Here is a 19142-nt window from a genome sequence, read left to right as displayed (position 1 = left end):
ATATTTCTCTCATGTTTATCTGCCCAGTCAAAGCATAGTAAGTTGATTGTGAATAGATTCATTTGTCAGTCCTAAATACAGTGTAGTAGTGTGCATTTCTAGAGGCCATTGTCCAGGTACTTCTGCTGAAGTTTAGAAGGGGTCATGCTGCCAAGTGTTGTATTGCATTGCAATGTAATAAACTGTCTCTGTTCTATGCTACTTTCCCAGGTGCTATCGTGCAGGCATCCGTTTCTTTCCACAGTGTCTTGTGTTTGAGAAAATAACTAATGAAAATAACACATTATCAGTATACAACAGTTTGTTATCAGTTCATAAAATGTTGATGTATTTATTGTGAATTTTAACTAAATGATAATTTTTGGAATTCCCCCTTTAATAGTTCCACTTTAGATAACTAGGTAAAAATGTGTCCCACTGAAACGTAAGTCTTATGTGTTGCACAAAATTGTATTAAATGACTGCTCAAAGCCACATTTCTGTTCATCCCTAAACGTCAGACAGAATGGGACCTATTCAAAAAGGGAAATGTTTGCATAATCCTATTGTGTGACCACACAGCAGAATATTATAAGTGATTCTGTACTCACACAGTCCACATGCTTGTAGTGTGAGTGAGGGGCATATAGTGATTAGTGCCATCTTTAGATGTTGATGTTGTAAATGTTAAAATGCGGTTCTATTTCTCCCTGAAATTAAGACCCCTAAAGCCATCACTTTCATAAATGTAGATCATCTACCTTTTTATATCGTGTGAGTTTTGCATGTTTTGAATGATTTGTAATTAAAAATACTCTGTTTTCTCTTTTTCTTTTTCAGAAAGTATTTTGGAGAAAAAATAGGACTCTATTTTGCTTGGTTGGGTCTTTATACAGGACTCCTTATTCCAGCATCATTAGTTGGGATTATAGTGTTTCTTTATGGATGTATAACCGTCGAGGAGGACATACCAAGGTGAATAAAGGTTATCTTTCCATAATAATTTGACAAATGCATTTTTCTAGATATAACTATAATTGGTATGACATTGAACTGATGCCCAAAATAGATATTTTGAACCAAAACAGAACAGTGTGGAACTCACATTTCTGCAGGCTCACTGATTGCTTCAGCTTTCTGTCTCTGCCAAGTCCAAATTCTATCTTATTCCGTCAGGGCCCCCTTTTCCTCTCTCAACCTATATAAATATTAGATATATTGCTTTTTCATCTCTTTCTTTGAGTTTATAGAACTAAATCTATCTAGCTGCTCTCTGCTACATTGCTTTCTATCTGTATCATGAAGCCTGCCCATGCTAGAAATACCTGAAATATTCAAGCCTGGATGATCTTCAGATGGCACCCAGACAATGTTCTTGCTCTTTCAACACTATCATTGTGTTTGTTTTCTAGCAAGATACTCACACAGGTAAGATACATTTCTGACCTAGGAAATATCCTGCCCCTGATGGAAAGTTGGGCGCTTTGAATGAAGAATGCACAATATGTTTTTGTCCTGTGTGAGGAGTCACCCTGCTCTCATAAACAATTCACCCATGCTCAAACATTTTCAGGTGAATTGATGAGGCCATTTTAAATCACTGGAACACGTGTAAGAGTAGATCCACAGACGGATGAAAGGCTGATAACCAGAGACCATTTAGAGATCTCCAACTGCCATGATCCCTCCATGTTCTGTCCTGATTCTGGGATGCATAGCAACACAGTTTCATCAGATTGTGTTCATAGCAGGTGATCAAATGTGCAAAATTACTTTTCTAACCTGGATTTAGTTGCTCGTGCAAAGAATAGGTTAATCTGGGCTACTAAAACAATTCAACAATTCAACTGTCATTCGTTCAGCAATAACACATTGAAACCATGGTACGGTCCTGGAATGTTGTACACCCTCAGTATTTCCTATATTTATTAGAAATCATCTTTCTTTAAATTAATTCCATTGGAGAATATGAGAAATAGACATTGGCCTTTTAGTCACGAAATCCACGCCTCTATTATCAATATAACATTTTGCAGTACCACCTCCATCGCAGGGAAGGTGAAGATATGCTGTCCTGTATTATTTCTAATTCGGTTGTGAAGTATTGGGAGTTAGTAAATAGCTTGGATAATCACCAATACCTGACACTGAGTAACAGGATCCCAGAGGCACATTGGGTGACAAACTTTAAATGTCTGTATGTAGTGCCGCCGAATAAACCGTCCGTCCCTAATGACTACAGAGATTTGGATTGACATCTGAAATTTTATGTGGAAGACGTAGAACCTCTGATTAAACAAAGTAGTAAGTCAAAGGCCCCTGAACGTAATGGTACATGCAATGTAGATGTAAGGGTTGCATTAATTTTTGGGCCAGTCTTTCCTTTGATCTAGTCAATGCCATCCTATCTCTGAAACAAATCCCTGAAACATGGCCCATGTCCCATGTCATTCCCAATTTCAAAAAGGGTAATAGAGCAAATCCTGTGAATTACAGGAATTACGCCCTTTTGTATGCAGACTCTGAAATGTTTGCCTCCCTTATTTTAAAAGATTTGAAAAGCTGTGCCGAATCAAATAATATTTGAAAGTGTCACCAAGTAGGATTTAGTCACTAGCAGGCATAGTGGTAGATGCAGTTCAGAAACGGATGTGTGATTTTTCTGTCGCGGAAAAGTCTGCAACAGAAAAGTTTGCATGAGAAATGTGTGAACCACAAAATGTTTGCACATTTCCCATGCAAACACACATTCAAAACCCCTATATACCCACACCCCCACCCACACCCACAACACTCCCACACCCTCAAAACACCCCCCCACACCCCCAACATAAACCCTACTTACTTTTTTTACACGCTGAGTCCCTGCGACGCCAGTTCCCTTTCACTGCCGTGATCGGAAACCGGTGCTGCAGGGTCCTTTTCTTTTCTTTTTTTTCTTTTGTTTCGCAGCTGCAGGGGTGTCCCCCGGAACCCCCGCTCACTATACCACACAGTATAGTCAGCAGGGTGTTTTGCGGTGGACACCCTCTCAGCCCCCACATTATTTTATACTTACCTACAATGCTACCACCAAAGGTTTGAACTTTTGGTGTTCGAACATTTGGTGGTAGCATTTTTCAGACTTTTTGTACGGTTAGACTTTTTTTCGGTCCGATCATACAATTCCTTCAAAAACAAGGTTAGGGAAAGCCCAGTGTATCCACCTAAGTGACAACGATCGACGTATCCCTCACCTTTGACTGTGTGAGCAGAGGGTTGCTCTGGGATACATAGAAACAATGGGGACTCCCTCATTCTCGTTTCAATATGTTAATACATCTACACAAAGATTCATTGTCGAACGTGAGATTGAATTGAGAGGGTGAGTTTACCGATGAAATTTATATCAAACACGGTTTACGAAAGGTGCTCCACTCCTTTTTAATATCCATATGGATTGATATGGGGAGATGTTGGAGGGTGCTTCTTTGATATCTCCAAAGGTGTTTGGGCATAAATTGTCATGGATTACTTATGTCGACAATGTGATTTTAATGGATGAAACTCCTATCAGATTGCAGAGATCGTTGACGGCTTTCCAGGAATTCTCTACTAAAAATAATTTGACAATATACATTTCTAAGAGAAACCCCTATGTATATTGACTGGTTTCAGAAAGAAAAATTCCTTCACTTGACAAATATATAATAATAAAATGGAAGTGGTGAACGAAATTAAATCTTTGTGCTTCTTTATATTTGTCCAATCCGGAAAAAAACATTAATTCAGCTCATGAAATAAGGCTAGACCATCGGCCTCCCAATTAAAACATTTTAATAATAAATGTTGGTGATTTACAATATTACCAGTGGTTACATTACAGAGTTGCTTTATGGTGTTGAAATTCACCACTCCCTTTAAGCATACGATCTTACGGAAGTGGCAGGAATTTTCCGGAAAGCTGCTCTCTCCCTGCCGTCATCCGTTCCTATGGCTGCTGTTAGGAAATATTTCTTAATTGTGGGTAATTTTCCTTCCATGTGGCAACCCCTAAACTTTTTGCTGTTGTTTTCACAGTGATCTAGACTTTGCCAGAGAAGTGCAGCCTTCTGCCGCACTCCTCTGGGCTTTCGCTCCATTCTTACGGGGAAACTGACATGCCCTTAAGACAGTCAGTACCGGGAAACGTTGTTTTCCGTAGTTCTTTTATCATGTTGCAGCTTTCGCGCAACATGACACAAGAGGGCACTGTAAGCTAAGTTACTGCTTTCTTGGTTCTCTAGTCTTCTACAGGCCTTAGACACTCTCTTTGGATTGTTAATGAACGGTGCAAGTGAATCACGGACGGGACTGGTCGCAGCGATCGTTTCTTTGTGTTTTGAGCTCCTTTTGGCTGTTTAAGCGCGTTTCTCGTGCTTAGCCCAAAATGGTGGCCTGGCTCCCAAAGTGGCCAGACCACGAGGCTCTTTGTCCTGCCCGCTGACCGTCTTGCCCCCTTCACCTTCCCCAGGTCGAGCCGACCCGGGGCCTTCCTTATTTGGGCATGTACTTTCCCGCGAAACACAGATGCTTTCGCGGGCTTCTACAGGCCTTGTGTGTGCCTCCAGGATGTGGGCTGGGATGTATTGTCCCAATACACATCCTGGGTGCCAGAGAGTCTAGTGTGTCGTGAATGCCTGGGACCATCGTGGTCCGTGATAGGTCCACGTATGGTGTGAGTGTTTTGTAAGCAGATCTCCCATTGGGTCCTCTCCGTTTTAGCGCGAAGGGAACCGTGGATAAGAGGAGGCTGGAAACACTACTACCATGTCGATCTCCTGAGTTCTCACGAACGAAGGGATACAGGAGCCAAGTATCATGCAACTATGAGACTGAACCGAGGAATCGCTGGTGACCCGCTGAAGGACTGCTCCTCTGCACTGCTGTCGCTTTGTGAAACCCTTTCTACCTCTAATCGAACGAGAAGGCCTGTACTGGTACTTCGACCCTTTGGAATAGTGGGAACATCTATTCTCGGCATCTTCACCATCTCCTGCACGTAAGCCTTCGGAAGTGTCTCTGGGCCATCCAGTGGACTGACCAGCCTACCCAGGAATCTTGCTCTGTAACAGCCGTCAGGTTGCTGCTGTATTCCGAGTCCTTGACACTCTCACACGATTCGTACACTTGGCATTCCCAGGTCTGAAGTGAGAAGTGTACATTGGGCTGAAATACACACGGCCGCTTTGTTGCCCTGCTGTGTTAACAATCTGTGCGGGTTCACTGTGTTTGGGACATCCTCAACTGTAACTTCTGCTGCCGCTGAATCTACACGATGCCGAGACGTCCCCTGCTCGTATCTGAACCTGCCAGCACTGAAACTGATACTGAGAAGCCTGGGTCTGCCTGCATCGGGGACCGGTGAGTAGCAACGCTAGGAACTGGTCGCCCTCCTGCAGTAGCCCATAGCTTTTCCTCGCTGTGTTAAACAGCACACCTTTTTCGCACTCGCGCTCTGCTTCTGCCCACAGTGGAGGCCGCGCTGGAGTAGCGGAGATCTGTTCGCCCTCCTTTGTTCACCACTCTGAACTGCCAGACTTCCTTGAAGAGACTCCCCTTGGCCCATCGGCACCAGCGTGTGCAGGTACTTTTGATCACAAGGCTCCACCCTTCGTAGGGCTCGGACTTCCTTATAGTTAGGTGGCCTCTGAAGGCGAACTGGGTCTAAACGATTACTTGCACTGCCTGTTTTCCTCCCCATCTAGGTGGTCTGCATTTTTTGTGCTTCTAACTCTTTAGACCCGTCGGTAATTGCATATATATTGTATTTAATGGTGATGTGTTGGTTTACTTGAGTTTCATCGTGATTCTTTGCTATGGTCAATATTACAAAGGCCTTGTAATAAATGTGTCTATATTTTTAATATAACACCTGCTTGGAGTAATTTGTAAGTGTCCTTGCTTTGTGTGCTCATTGCGGGCTTTCAGTCACCCTCACCCCTCTTGAGACCTAGTCTTGACCGCCGTGATCGCTACCTTGATTGGTCTGGCTTGTCCAGAGGTTACCCTGTTCCAAGAAACTAGGCTGGCCTTCTGAACCTCTGCCCCTCCAGGACAGAGTTCATAAATCCATCTTAACAGCTGCCATCCGATTAGAACTTGGGTTGATCTCACTAAACATGATAATATTATGGAAAGGGGTTCGTTTTTTGAGAAATTTAAGATACACGATTATTATGCTACAAACTGCCACATAGCCCTTTGCGAACAAGTGTTGAAATCATGGGGCTTTAAATATGGCACGGATGTGCAGAAATTGGTTGAATTTAAGTTGGTCTTATAGAGACATGACTGGTGTTCCACTAGAAGTGCACTTGAAAAATACAAGAGAATGCCTGACCTCTTGAGCATTCATAAAATATTTGGAGTCTGTGCACCTTATTTGGAAGGATATCCATCCAGAAATGTTGGATGTGCTCTTATGAGGTATAGACTCAATTTGCTACCCACAAAAGAGTACTGCAACTTTGAAAAAAAGGACAAATGTAATGATGTGGTTTGTCGATATTGTCAAAAGGATGTAGAATCTTTGAAACACTTTTTATTAATATTCTCGCATATTCAAGCACTATGTTTGGAATGGTATGTTAAAAATGCTTTTGATCTTAGACTAAGATCCTGGAATTCTTTGTGGGATCACTTACAAGATTAAAATTATTGAACATTACGGAAGGCACTATTTCAGTTTTTAGCAAGGCTAAATCTAACTCCCTGGTGAAAGGTTGCTGAGAATTGTGCTACTGTGTATTTGTGGGTGTGGTCTAGAATTAGGAATATTTATCTGAGTGGTTTTAACTTCTAAATGTGGCCTTAATGTGTTTAATGTGTTTTGATTGTTTGATGATCTAATCTTTGTGATAAATTATTTAATGTGCAAAGTTTTAATTTTGTAAACCAAACGCACAAATAAAAAAGAAATTAAAAAAATGAAATGACTTTGTGATTTGGGACTTTGAGCCAGCAGAAGATTAAAATGTCTGGATGTCAAAGCCCGATCCCCATGGCACTTGTCTCCTCCCTCAAACCCAACACAAAAAGAAGTGTACCCTCCCCACAGTGCAGCTTTAATTTCAAACTCTATTTTCCTTTCCACCTCCTTCTTTGGCTTCTCTCCTCCTGCTCCGTAAAAGGGTCAGCTTCCGGATCATGCCACCCTGTTATTACCCAGAACTGTCCAATCAAAAACAAAGAGGTGATGGCTGGAAGGTTTAGAATTAATCTTAATGCCTCTGGAAACTGCTATGGGCAACCATCCTTATCATCCTTGTTTGCCTGCCAAGCCATTACAGAAAGAGGAAAGACCATATACAAATCAGGCTTTGTCCAACCCTCAAATGGGGCAGTCCAGTCCGGATTACTAGGTCACATTCCTTCTGCACAAGACCACAAGCATCCCCACACATGTTGTATCCTCATTCGGTGTCATCAGTGATGAGTAGCTTGGGTCTCTAGTCCAAGCAGGCTTGGGACCCAGGTCTGGGCATACCGGTCCCGCTCGGGGTGACGAAGCAAAAATAAAGAGGTGATGACCAGAAGGTTTAGAATGAATCTTAAACCTTTGGTAATTGCTCTGGGAAACCTTCCAGACCATGGTTCTTTGCCTACCAAGCCATTACAGAAAGGGGAAAGACCATATGCGAATCAGGTTCGGTCCCACCCCCAAAAGGGGTAGCCCAGACTGAACTGCTAGGTCACATCTCTTCTGCACGAGACCACAATCATCCCCAGACATGTCTCAACCTCATTGGGCATCATCATTGAGGAGTAGATTGGGTCCAGTCGACATGGAACCCACATCTGGGCATACCCGTCTCAGAAATGTCCAAGCATAAGACATACTGGTTTGGGCAGGGATGGAAATTAGTAAGGTAATGAGGATTATCCCTTGAAACCTGTCACTTGTCGCATTCCACATATATTAGGGCATACCATATAATAAGTGTTTGGGGACATCACCACAGAAAACAAAACACACATACATGAATGCAGCAGGTGTCCAATCATGTACCGATTTGGGGAGCCCTACATCAAATCATTGTAGAACCAAAATTCTATGTGGAGAAATGGCCATATAGTGGTTACACAGATAACAATCAGAGAAGCCCCCTTGCCTCCACCCAAAAAGCTCTCAAACTCCTTGTATGCCAATCCTGCTCATTCAGTGGGAGTGGCACACCTGCCAACTCATAAGCATTTGCAATATAGATCTGAATCCTTTTACTTAAAGTAGCTGGCAAGGGGTTTCACTCCGGTCTGCTTTTTCCAAAGGGCATGAATAGATTTTCACATGTCCTAAAGCATTGTGTCAGTGGGCCTAACCCACCATCTTCATATCAACTGTGCAAACTACCTGCTTCTCCAACGATTGTGTGGATAATCTCATGGTTGGTAAAACTACTTCACAGTTAAGGGTAAATGCAGAATGTGGTCCTGTTCTCAGAGCCAGTTGTTCATACAGTGATATGGTTCTCTACAAAATAAAGCAGCCAATACACCTAATCTAACTGAATAAACCACCTTTACAACTTAGTTGTATTTGTCTGAAGATCAATCTCATGGTCCAAAATGGGCTTGTGTGGAGAATCGAGAACAATTACTTGATGGCATTGACTTCCTTGGAGAAATAAAATGGACAAAGACTTTTGGTAGCCTAGTAACCAGGTTGTTAACCTCTGCCAAAACTCACCAAGGTCATTGAAAGCCTTACCCAGCTGCACCAGTGTACCATTATGGTAGCCGCCACTGACCCTTTGGTAAACCCATCCAGGAAAAAAAAACAGAATGCTTAGCAACTCTTAGGATAAAGAGTGAAAAATCTTTATTCATGATCAATACTAAAAGGACTTCTAATGATGGGAGTAGTCCCTGGATGCTAAAAGTTTTCTTGAACTTTCAATGGCTTTTTCAGCTTTTATGGACAACTGTAATTTGTGGAGGCCTTGCCTTTCAACAGCCAGGATGTCAATTTCAGTTTGGCTAATTATGTCTGGGACAAAAGGGGAAAACTCAGAGTGGGTGGTGTGAGACACCAGAAGGTGTCTCACTCACTAGTCTACGGGGATCTGTCATCCAAGTGGCCACGACACGGCCATCGCTTTTGGATCCAGTTCCTGGGTGTGGATCAGTGCGGGAGGATCACCTGGGCGAGGGGTCTCGGGGAGTTGAAGTGGGACACCGGATTGGTGAGATGCGGTATCCCCCTCCTTGTAACACCTTTACCCCAGGGTATTTGGAACTTTACCCCGCCCCCTTTTAGAACATGCATGCTTTCTCAAGGACAGCCCGCTATGAGAGAAAACAGCAGTATACCTGACATGTGCCAATACAATGGTCAGGTGAGGTCAGGCAATTACTGATCATCACACACACCTGACTTCCATTACACTTCCCCCACATGGATAAAAGGCAGAACACAAGAGCACACTGTAAGCGAGGCCAAGCACATGAGGAAACAGCAGTTTCGGGGCAGCAGCTGAATACGAAGGGAAAGACGGCAAAACCGAAGATGATCACAAGTATGGAAATTCCCTTGACCTTTTTGACAAGGAACCGTTACTTTCTGGAAGCCTGAGGATAGAAAGCGTAAGACCAGGAAATCAGGCTGAAGAATACTGCATTGTGTGTTGGAGATACCGAGGGCCCTCCTGTTTCAGTAATCAAGGCAGGGAGAATCGCCAGCCTCTGTGATACCGTCCTTATCTCCAAGGAAGCAGCTGCCGTGAAATCAACACAACCGGTGAGTTGGTGAGACCGATACAAGACCGGTCTGTCTTGAAGCTAAGGTGGCAAGCAGCAACATTGTGTGGTGAGCGCTGGAACGAACATTGTTAAAATGCGTGTGATAAGAGGTGCAAGTGAATTTGAACTCATAATGAGTGATTGATCTTTAAAGCAATCTACAATACCTTTGACAGAGTGGGCCAGCACTGTGCGGGTGCTCAATCGAAGGTCTCGGTAAGGTATCCAGCTGAGAAGTGACAAAAGTAGATACATTTGGTCCGAGCCCAGCGGCGGGAGATCAAATGAAAGAGAACTAATAAATGTGAATCGAAATGGTCCTGCGATGGGTCAAGCAAAAATCCTGGGCACAATCGAAAATCTTTTATTTTGATGAAGTAGAGAAAGTTTGGAAAATACATGAATTTGGTCCGACCGTCGCAGGGGGGGATCAATTAAATATTGGGTGGTAAAGTGGGTCTGAGCCTGGCGGAGGGGGACCCGAGGTGAACAGTAAATCCCCCAAGATGTTGTATTACTGAAAATCCTGAGTAATAAAAGGACTTTAATGTTTTGTCGTGTTGCATCAGGCCCTCTGGAAAAAAAAGAGACTTTGAATGACAGAGATTTTGGCCTTATACTGATATTTGAACTGCATCATCGTGCTAGAGAAGCCAGATAATGTGCTAAACTCAAGTGTGTCACCTTGCCCAATGCTGAAAACGTGGGGAAGGGAAGCCAACAGCTTGATTATCCTGACATATCATTCCTTGACCACTTTTCTATTGCATAACGTTATTTCCCACACTATTTGTATTTAGAAGTAAGGATTGGCAATAGGTTTATTAGTAAAAAACCTTTTATTTTGACAGACTCGACTAGGACTGCATTATTATTATTTGATGGTCGTAGCTTGCTGCCATCTTTAGATTTAGGATTAGACAGGCGATTTTAAAACCCATTTGAATTTCAATAAACACCCTTGAACTCTGGTCACTTGTGCCTTTCTTACTATTTGATACCATGCCTTCCTTACACTGAGAACAAGGTGGTCTACTTTACTGAATGCACCTGAGAGATGAACAGAACTAGGAGGCTGGGAAGTCTGTTGTCAAGAATGTTGACAGCATTGTTGATCACTTGGATGGTTGCCATCTTCGTGCTGTATCTGAGTCTGAATCTGGATTAATATGACTGTAGGAGGCTCTTGGTATCTATTTGTAAGTAGATTTACTGCTTTCTCAAGGATCTGCCCCAGAAAGAGAGAACAGATCATGGATCATTATTTCCAAAGGTCATTGGGGTCCAATGAGGGTTTCTGGAAGAATGGGAGTATTTGTGCTTGTGACAAGGCGGTGGAAAGGAAGGAAGATCAGAGTCAGAGCCAGGACAAGACCTCTAGCAAGAAGCCAATCAGATCTTGGTGGATGAGGTCATAATGGAGGGAGGGTACAACCTGGGATACCTTGGGGGATAAGGTCATAATGGAGGGAGGCTACAACCTGGGAGAGACAGACAATTGGACCAATGGTAATGTGCTAGAACAAGAAAGATTTCAAGGATGTCATAATGATACAGGTCTCTGGTGTTTGTCTTTTGAATTAGAGAGAGGAGTTGGAGGAGGGCCCGGGCCTGAGGAGGAGGTGGCCTATGAGTGGGCCTATTGACGTCCGACCATAAGGAAACAGTAGTCCAAGTTGCACCCGTTGTGCCCTATCCTGTTATAACCCGTTTATAGAGACTTACTAAGACATTTATCCCCAAAGAAGAAGTTAGCCGTGAGAGAGTTGCTGCTGATGGGCCTAATGGCACTTGAGACCCAGCTGGAGGCCTCTGTCATCCGGAAACAAAGTTGAGCGTCGAGTGAATGAGAGGAAGACTGAATTAATGGAGAGGCAGAGGACCGTGCTAACAGTTGTCCAGGAAGCCTTCCCAACAAGGGGAGGGGCTGGGCCAAGGAGGCTGGAGTACAACCAACACCAGTGAGGGTGTGAGCTGGAGACCACCTATCTGCAGAACTATAGAGAAATGAATAGAGAGGCTTGAGAGACAATACGAGACTTTAAGACATTGATGATGAATGATCCCTAGGAAAACAGTTTCCAGAGAATAAAAGGCAATAGAGTCTCATCTCCTGGAGAAGACTCCCGAACACTGTTAGCCTCAACAGAATGATTCGTGAACAGTACTGTTACACTCACCTGGCTCCCACAGAGGCGTCAATCTGAACTGGACAGCTGCGGTCTCCACCAATGTGACGCGTAGGGCTGAGATGATGGACTGGACTGGCCCACCTAGCTTTGTTTGCTTGGCCCGTAGGAATATTCTTCTGCAAATGGAGAAAGGGAATTAACCACCCGTGGAGTTGAGTGTAAATCCCCCCACCCCCGCTGTTCTCCACACAGATCACCTTTGATGTCCCCTCTTATAGTCTCACCTGATGGTTTGAAAAGATGAGCTCTCCATCCTGCATTGAGCGCAGGGGCGCGTTGATAACCAGTTGCTTCACTGGCTCGAAGGAATTGGTGAGTTCCAGAACAATATTGACTCCGAAAAGTATGTAGTTCGTAAGAGTTCAAATGCCTGACTTTCACTCTTGTCCGATTCCTTGCAGATTGCAGCTTGACCCTAGTGAAGAGTTCCTCGTGGCAACCGGTAATATTAGGGTAAGGATTTGTATTTCCAACACAGTTCGATAAATAATGTCAATATGTAACCTGTTGCTTTCTCCCTTATTCAGGCGCTGAGAGAAAGTATGAAGTCTCGGGGAATAATACCTCCGGCGGTAAAATCAGGTAAGTCTATTGTGGTGAGGAGGGTTCCCCTTGATAGTCCCTTTGTTTCACCTTGCTGTCCTTTTGTTTCCCCTTAGGGGCCGGGGTTCGGTGAAGATGCAGTGGAAGCTGCGCCGACCCGTGAAGAGGAATAGTACCCCTGGTGGTAAAATTAGGTAAGTCTATGGGGAGGTAACTAATATTCCTCTGTGTATTCCCTTGGCTCACCTTGCTGTTCTTATCTACTCCTGAGGTGCCGGAATGCGGCGGGAACATGCAGGAGGATGCAGTGGAATGTGAAGATGCTTCGAAGGCCGGTGAGTTCAGCACGGCGCTGCAGGAGGCGAGGCGACGTGCATAAAATAACTTCTTTCTTCCAGCTCGAAGGCGCGATGGAACGGGAATTCAGGTAAGGATCAAAAGGTATTGCTCTTGTTCTAACCTTTTCTCTTGCTTTCTCCCTTTTTCTAGGGGCTCCAAACTCGAGGCGGGCGTGGCAGAAGACTGGATGCAGACTTGCAGGCACGGTGAGCGTTACGTTATGCTGCTGGATGAAGTAGCCTCCAAAGTAGTCCCAGGTAAGTATTCCTCCCCAGCCCCACCCAAGTAAAAAAAATAGTCCCTAGGTAAAAGAGTCCCTTCCAAGCCTCAGTTAGCTTGGAGCTCTTGCAGCATAGTCTGCATCAGGTAAGCTTGCAGCATGGTCTGCATCAGGTAAATTCTATCTTTGAGCCTGGCGCCATAGGCGCCAGGACTGACTCTCTATATGAGCCTGGCGCCATAGGCGCCAAGACCGCACCCAAACAGCCCCTAGCAGGGGTTTTTGGGCTTGCTCAAAATAACTTGATGCCTGCTTCTGGGGTTGCTGGATCTGGTCTGGGTCCCCGGGGGTAGGCATCATGACAAGTATCTTCAGATTTTGAGAAAGAAAAACAGCATGTTGTCCCCCATTTTCCCCAGAATTAAAGAAGCTTGTGTTTCTGCAAATAAAAGTCAGTAGGTCTAAAGTGTTGAAGGCTGGTATTCTCATTTCCAAATACCTACAGTGCTGTTTTGAGGGTTGAAGGAAAGTACCTTGAATGAGGCATTTGTTGATGATTGTCTGGAAGGGGTCCAGTGCCTTTTTTTATTTTTATTTATTATTTTGTGTTTATAGTTCAACAGTAAATTTAACAAATCATTATTTTATAAATACAAATACAATATCATAAATCTTTAAACCTTTGCATCTTTAAATCACATTGCAATTATTACATCCATTGTTAGAATCTAATAAAATCACCCTCTAACAAACGTATTAATCAACAATAGATCGCACAAATTATTAATACTTTTCGTGTAAATACAACATTGAAAGGAAAAATTGTAAGATTGCATAAGACTTTGTTATATTTAACGTAGAAAACAAATGTATTCCACCACTGATTTTTTTTTTAAATACCCCATTTTAATTTGATTTAGGAGCTTATTTAGAATAGAGATAATTGATTTATCCATACTAATTTTAGAGACAGCCATTACATATTTAGAGGGATGTCATGCTACCAAGCACTTTTCCACAGTGCCTTTTATAGGACGGGATGGATCTATGTGATCACTGCGCCGCCCATAACTGCGACGGCCGAAATGCCGAAGCCAGTTACAGAGCCTTGCTGTGATCATATAGATCACTGTGCCCGCTTCCCCGGCCTGATTTTCCCTTCCTACCCCCCACCCCCAAACCCCCATATTACCGTTCACGGCAGCACACTTCTGTGTGTGCCGCCTGCACCTTGCTATCCCTGCAGCATAAGCTCCTCCCACTAACGTGGGTTAGAGCTGACGCCGCAGGGTGCTTTTTATTTTTTCATGTCCCCCGCTTACCAAAATGGTAAGCATGGGACACCCCCCGCAACCCCTGACTCCTGTTATGGTGCCCAAGCAGAGCCGAGGACACCCCCACAACCTCTGCTCTGCTTGAGCGCAGTAAATGTCACCCTCATTTTGTGCGCCCCCAAAGTCGCAGTAACTGCGGGGGGCGCACAAATGAGGGTGACATTTTTGTACGATTCCGGTAGGTACTTGAGCTTGCTGGCTAGGATGATGTCATATGTATTTGATGTAGCCTTGAGGTATGTTAGGGTAACAGTAAGGACTTCTATAGTGAGTGCTCTGAATGCTCTCCACGGTATAACAACTTGCTTTGTTGGTAATGGGTGACCTTATCCACGATGAACAGTTATCTCTGGATTCACAAAGTTCCTTGAGAAGTATGGGGTCCACAGTGCTGTTGGTATGGCACCAGATCCTTTCTTTTTTATGCTTCTTTTGTTGAGATTGAGTACTTCAGTGTACCAGGGTGTGGCATCTTTGGCTCTGATGGCACGTTCTTTCACTGGGGCAAATCGGTAGATGTTGGATGTGAGGGTAAAGTTGAGAGCTTCATGACATGTGTCAAAGTGTGGGTACATTTGAGGTTGTTGGTCCTAAGTGAGGTGGAGGTATTTGAGGTCTTGTGTGAGCTGGCAAGTTCTTAAATAAACAGGAGGATAGTTGGCTGGGTTTCTTTTGGAAGAGCCTAACAGGGTGGTGTGCAGAATCTCAAAGGGGATTTCTGGATGTTCTGACGAGTCGAGTGGAGATTTGGTAGGGGAGTGATGATGAAGTCTAGGGTTTTGCCTTGCTTGGTATTGGATACGTTATGTGTTGTCTAAGATTAAGGGTATCAAAAGGGAAGTGTAAGTCTTCCCCCCATGGTTTTGATTGATATGGAGGTTGAAGTCACAGAGGAAGATGTTGTTGGTGTGTCCGGTACATTGTGGTGACAATGTCTTTAAGTCTTTGATGATGGAGGTGTGGGGTTTTGGTGGTCTATTCATGAGGTGGAAGGTGACAGTGTTTGTCAAGGGGAGCAGGAAGTGACAGGCAAGGGCTTTGAAGTAGCTGATAGTGCTGATGTACAGTATGTTTTATGGCTTTGAGGTCTTGTGGATGATGGTGAGACTTCCTCTTGTCGTGTGTGTTCTTCACTCTCTGTATTTACTGGTTCTAGGCTTAATGTGTGATCGACTGTCCTTGGCATTACTTCATTTGTATAAAGCAGAGAGAAAAAGCACTCTCATAAAATGACACAGAGCGAGCGCTCCGCGTTAAACTACATTGCCCATAATTCCTTGATTCACCTTAAAGAAACATCAGGCGCTTCAGCACTGGCGATACTGCGATTAGCCAGTCTTCGCTGGTCCGCACCGGATATGCCATGGACCGTGGCTAGAATGCTAGGTAGGTGCCCAAGCCTTTCCGCTGCATCCCTGTTAACAACATCACTTTCTCTACCCTTTCCACAACATGGGGTTACCTCCAGAACTCATAGCAATACAAGCCATTCAGCCAAATATGTTACAGACTTCTACGATAATGTCACCACCAAACTATATGCTGGGTCGGATGACATCTCAAATAGAGAACTGGAGAAAAAGTCTCTCCTTGATGCCCTGCGCTCTGCTACTGGCATAAACGACCATGGCAGGGGCACTGGTACTGGTGGTTTGGCCATTTCCCTATAACTTGAACCGGAGGCTAAAGATGCGTCAACCCCGCCCTGCTTCAGAATCAACTGCAGGCACACCACCTCAAGAGCCCTTATAGATCAGAAGGATTCAAACCTATGGTCAAATAGTAAGAAAAACCTGGAGCGCCCAAGCCTTTCTAACCTACTGATACAGACAAATAGTGCTAATTGTGAAAAAGAAATGCCTGCCCTAGACCTTCTGCAGACATGGACTGCTCGAGACGGACACACCATTCATATGTCCCTATTAAACACACGCTCCCTTGACAAATACGCTACTAATGTTCATGACTACATGCAGGACGCGTCCCTCGACTTGCATAATGAAAACTTGGTTTATAGACTCAAGTGGCCCAAATTTAAGCCTGGCAATTCCCCCAGGGTTTAGTTTTTTTGAGGAAAAACCATGAGAATGGCATTGGGGGAGGTGTAGCTCTCCAGGTCAGGTCAGACCTACACTTCTTCGAAACCCAGATCATCTGCCCGGGTTGTGGAATTATCCATCTGAAATTCCTCCCTAATGCTAATTTTAGCATCAACGTCATTCTTGTTTACCGACTCCCCACTAAAATGATAGAATTCAATGAATATCTACTACACAAAATGGTACCTCTTAGCAAATCCAATGGAGCCACCATTCTCCTAGGTGACCTGATTAGATGGCTAGGTAACCCTGAAGATGAAGATGCCACAGAATTAGTAAAGCACCTAAAGGACCTAAACTTTAATAATGCCAGATACTTCTTAGACTGGGTAGGAACATCTCTACATACATTACAAAGACCAAAGACCAAAGACCAAACCTTGTGCTTGGTCTGATCACTGCTTTGTGGAATGTGTGACGCATTGCCCGACTATTCCCATACAAACTAATAATCTACGCAAATTGGTCATTAAAATAAACCTGAAAAAGATGACTTCAGATGCATTTGATCAATGTCTCACACTTATGATGGAAAACACCTCTGATCTGGAACCCACAGACACATTAGCGAACATGTTCAACAATCAACGTAAACAACTTTCAGATAGACTGGCCCCTCTCAAATCCAAACTGGTAAGGGAGAAAAACGGCCAACAATCCTGTTTACGCAGGACCTGGTAAAACTAAGAAAGAAAAAAGGCAAGCAGAACGCTTATGGGAAAAAAAAATCAATCAAATGAAAATAAACCTGCCTGGATAGCCTTACAATTAACCTACATAAACAAAATCTTAGGCTAAAAAATAATCCTACCACAACGAAATAGGCTGGGAAAGACTCAAACAATCTATTTGAAATCTATCAAAATCTTGAAAAACATTCACTTCGCCCCAATGACCATACCTTTCTAGGGAAGACTGTATCAAGGCTCAGCAGACATTTACCAAAGAAATCTCCCTTGCACAGGCAAACATTTCAAAGGCAATGAAGAATGAACTGGGCGATATACGCCAGGGTATCAATAAAGAGGACCATGCATGTTCATTTCACTTCCAACCAATAACAAACGCTGAAATGTGCATTCTTCTTAGATCCATGCACCCCACCCACTGTCGAGGGGAAATCCTTCCCTCAAAGCTTATTCTAAGTAACCACAATACCTTTCCCTTTTCCTGAAATGATTTGTGAACTCCACCTTCTATCGTTTGATGTCATTAAGGCCCTCTCATGGAATGCACTACCCCAGAAATTACGACTGGAGAAATGTCTTCTTGCATTCAAGAAACAGCTGACCACCTGGTTGTTTCGGCCACTCTAGTTTACTCTCCTGGTTCCGATTGTACGAGTTTTGCCAACTCTTTCTGTACTAGTGCCTGTGTTTCTGTGGCCTGATGCCTTCAGGCTTTGGTGCAATACAAATAAAAAAAATAAATTAAAAAAAAGACTGAAGATAGGAAATGTATAGGATTTGTATGTATGGAGAATATCCATAACACCAAATAGGGGCTAAAGAAAAGCTCATTGTCAACAAGAACGCCATTGGATATGTAATCTCAGAAGTATCTCTAAAGGTTTCAGCAGAAAACAAGAGATACCTGTCGTTGTACAAAACAACTCAGAATTAAAGCAGTTATGCGAATGATGACACTGGGTGGCAAAAAAGGTATACAGAAGTTTACTAATAGCCAGATAAAAAAAAAAGCAATTTACTTCACAAGTGTGTCAGGGCCAGCGTTGTGGCGCAGAGTTGTGGCCCGGTCAAGGGTGCCGGGGGGCTCACAGAGGGAGCCCACCCACGGGTGCCTGAGAGCAGGCAGAGCCCCTCCGCACCCCTCCTTACCTGCAGTGATGGCGGCCTCTGGGCCGCAGGGAGAGGAGGAGCACTGCTGCAGCAGAAGAAACACTGGCAGGGAACGCCGACAAGAGAGGCGTGCCACCAAAGGGGTGCCACACTGACACACAACACCGGGCCAGCAGCACGGCTCCAACTGACAGTGGAGCCTGCAAAGAGGTGGGCAGCCACCACTAACCCACCAGAAGATCAAATGAATAAAGACATGCCCCATGAAGGCCTCGTAACACTAGCCCACCAGGGATTGGGATTCTTAATGGAATGAAGGCCCCATGGATGCCTCACCCACTACACCACCAATGATTTGGATAATTGCTATTTTAGAAGGCCCTACAGGGCCTCGTGTGTTCCATCGTCCCGGACCACAGCCGTGTTCATGTTGGAAAAGGGGCATGGTTTACTAACCTTTTTAAGCCCAACCTTGGGCATCTACTGTCACACCCTATGGAGCCAGGTATTGGTTAAGGTAAGTGGCCAATCCTGGGAGGGGGTGGGGAATTTAAGTAAGCCTGTGTGAGTGTGTAGGTGTGGGTTAGTTAGTTAGGTGAGGACAGGAGGAGGTGAAGGACGTCCGAGAGACCAGTGAAGGAGAGAGCGTTTCAGAGTGCAGAGGTTATTGTTACAGAGGGAGTCTGTAAAGGGTTTGTGCGAGACAGGAGTGTGAGCAGTAGAGATAAAGTGGGAGTAGGAGTATTAGAGTCAGGTAGTAGTGGTGGAGGTAGCAGTGGGTGGGAGTAGAGGTAGTAGGTGGTGGGATTAGTGAGCAAAGGATATTACTGGTAGAGTGGGGGTTAGTAGGAGAAGGGTGAGCAGGGTACCATATTCCT

At 44.1% G+C, this 19142-nt stretch overlaps 1 protein-coding gene across 3 annotated transcripts in view; it reads left to right on the top strand.

Annotated features, from left to right (window-relative positions):
- Nucleotides 1-19142, top strand: part of ANO2 (anoctamin 2) — a 2341832-nt gene that overhangs the window by 1278558 nt on the left and 1044132 nt on the right. For all 3 annotated transcript variants that reach the window (XR_011281759.1, XM_069628333.1, XM_069628334.1), the window contains one exon: nt 820-954. Coding sequence is in view for 2 of the 3 variants with exons in the window: in XM_069628333.1 (XP_069484434.1) it covers nt 820-954 (135 nt within the window). In the remaining variant the exon portion in view is untranslated. The remainder of the gene's footprint in view (nt 1-819; nt 955-19142) is intronic.

Source organism: Ambystoma mexicanum, chromosome 12 (genome assembly GCF_040938575.1).
Source record: "Ambystoma mexicanum isolate Mex_15411 chromosome 12, UKY_AmexF1_1, whole genome shotgun sequence".
In the NCBI taxonomy this organism is placed as follows: domain Eukaryota; kingdom Metazoa; phylum Chordata; class Amphibia; order Caudata; family Ambystomatidae; genus Ambystoma; species Ambystoma mexicanum.
The sequence above is the reverse complement of the archived record's forward strand: the minus strand, read 5'-3'. Positions and strand labels throughout refer to the sequence as shown.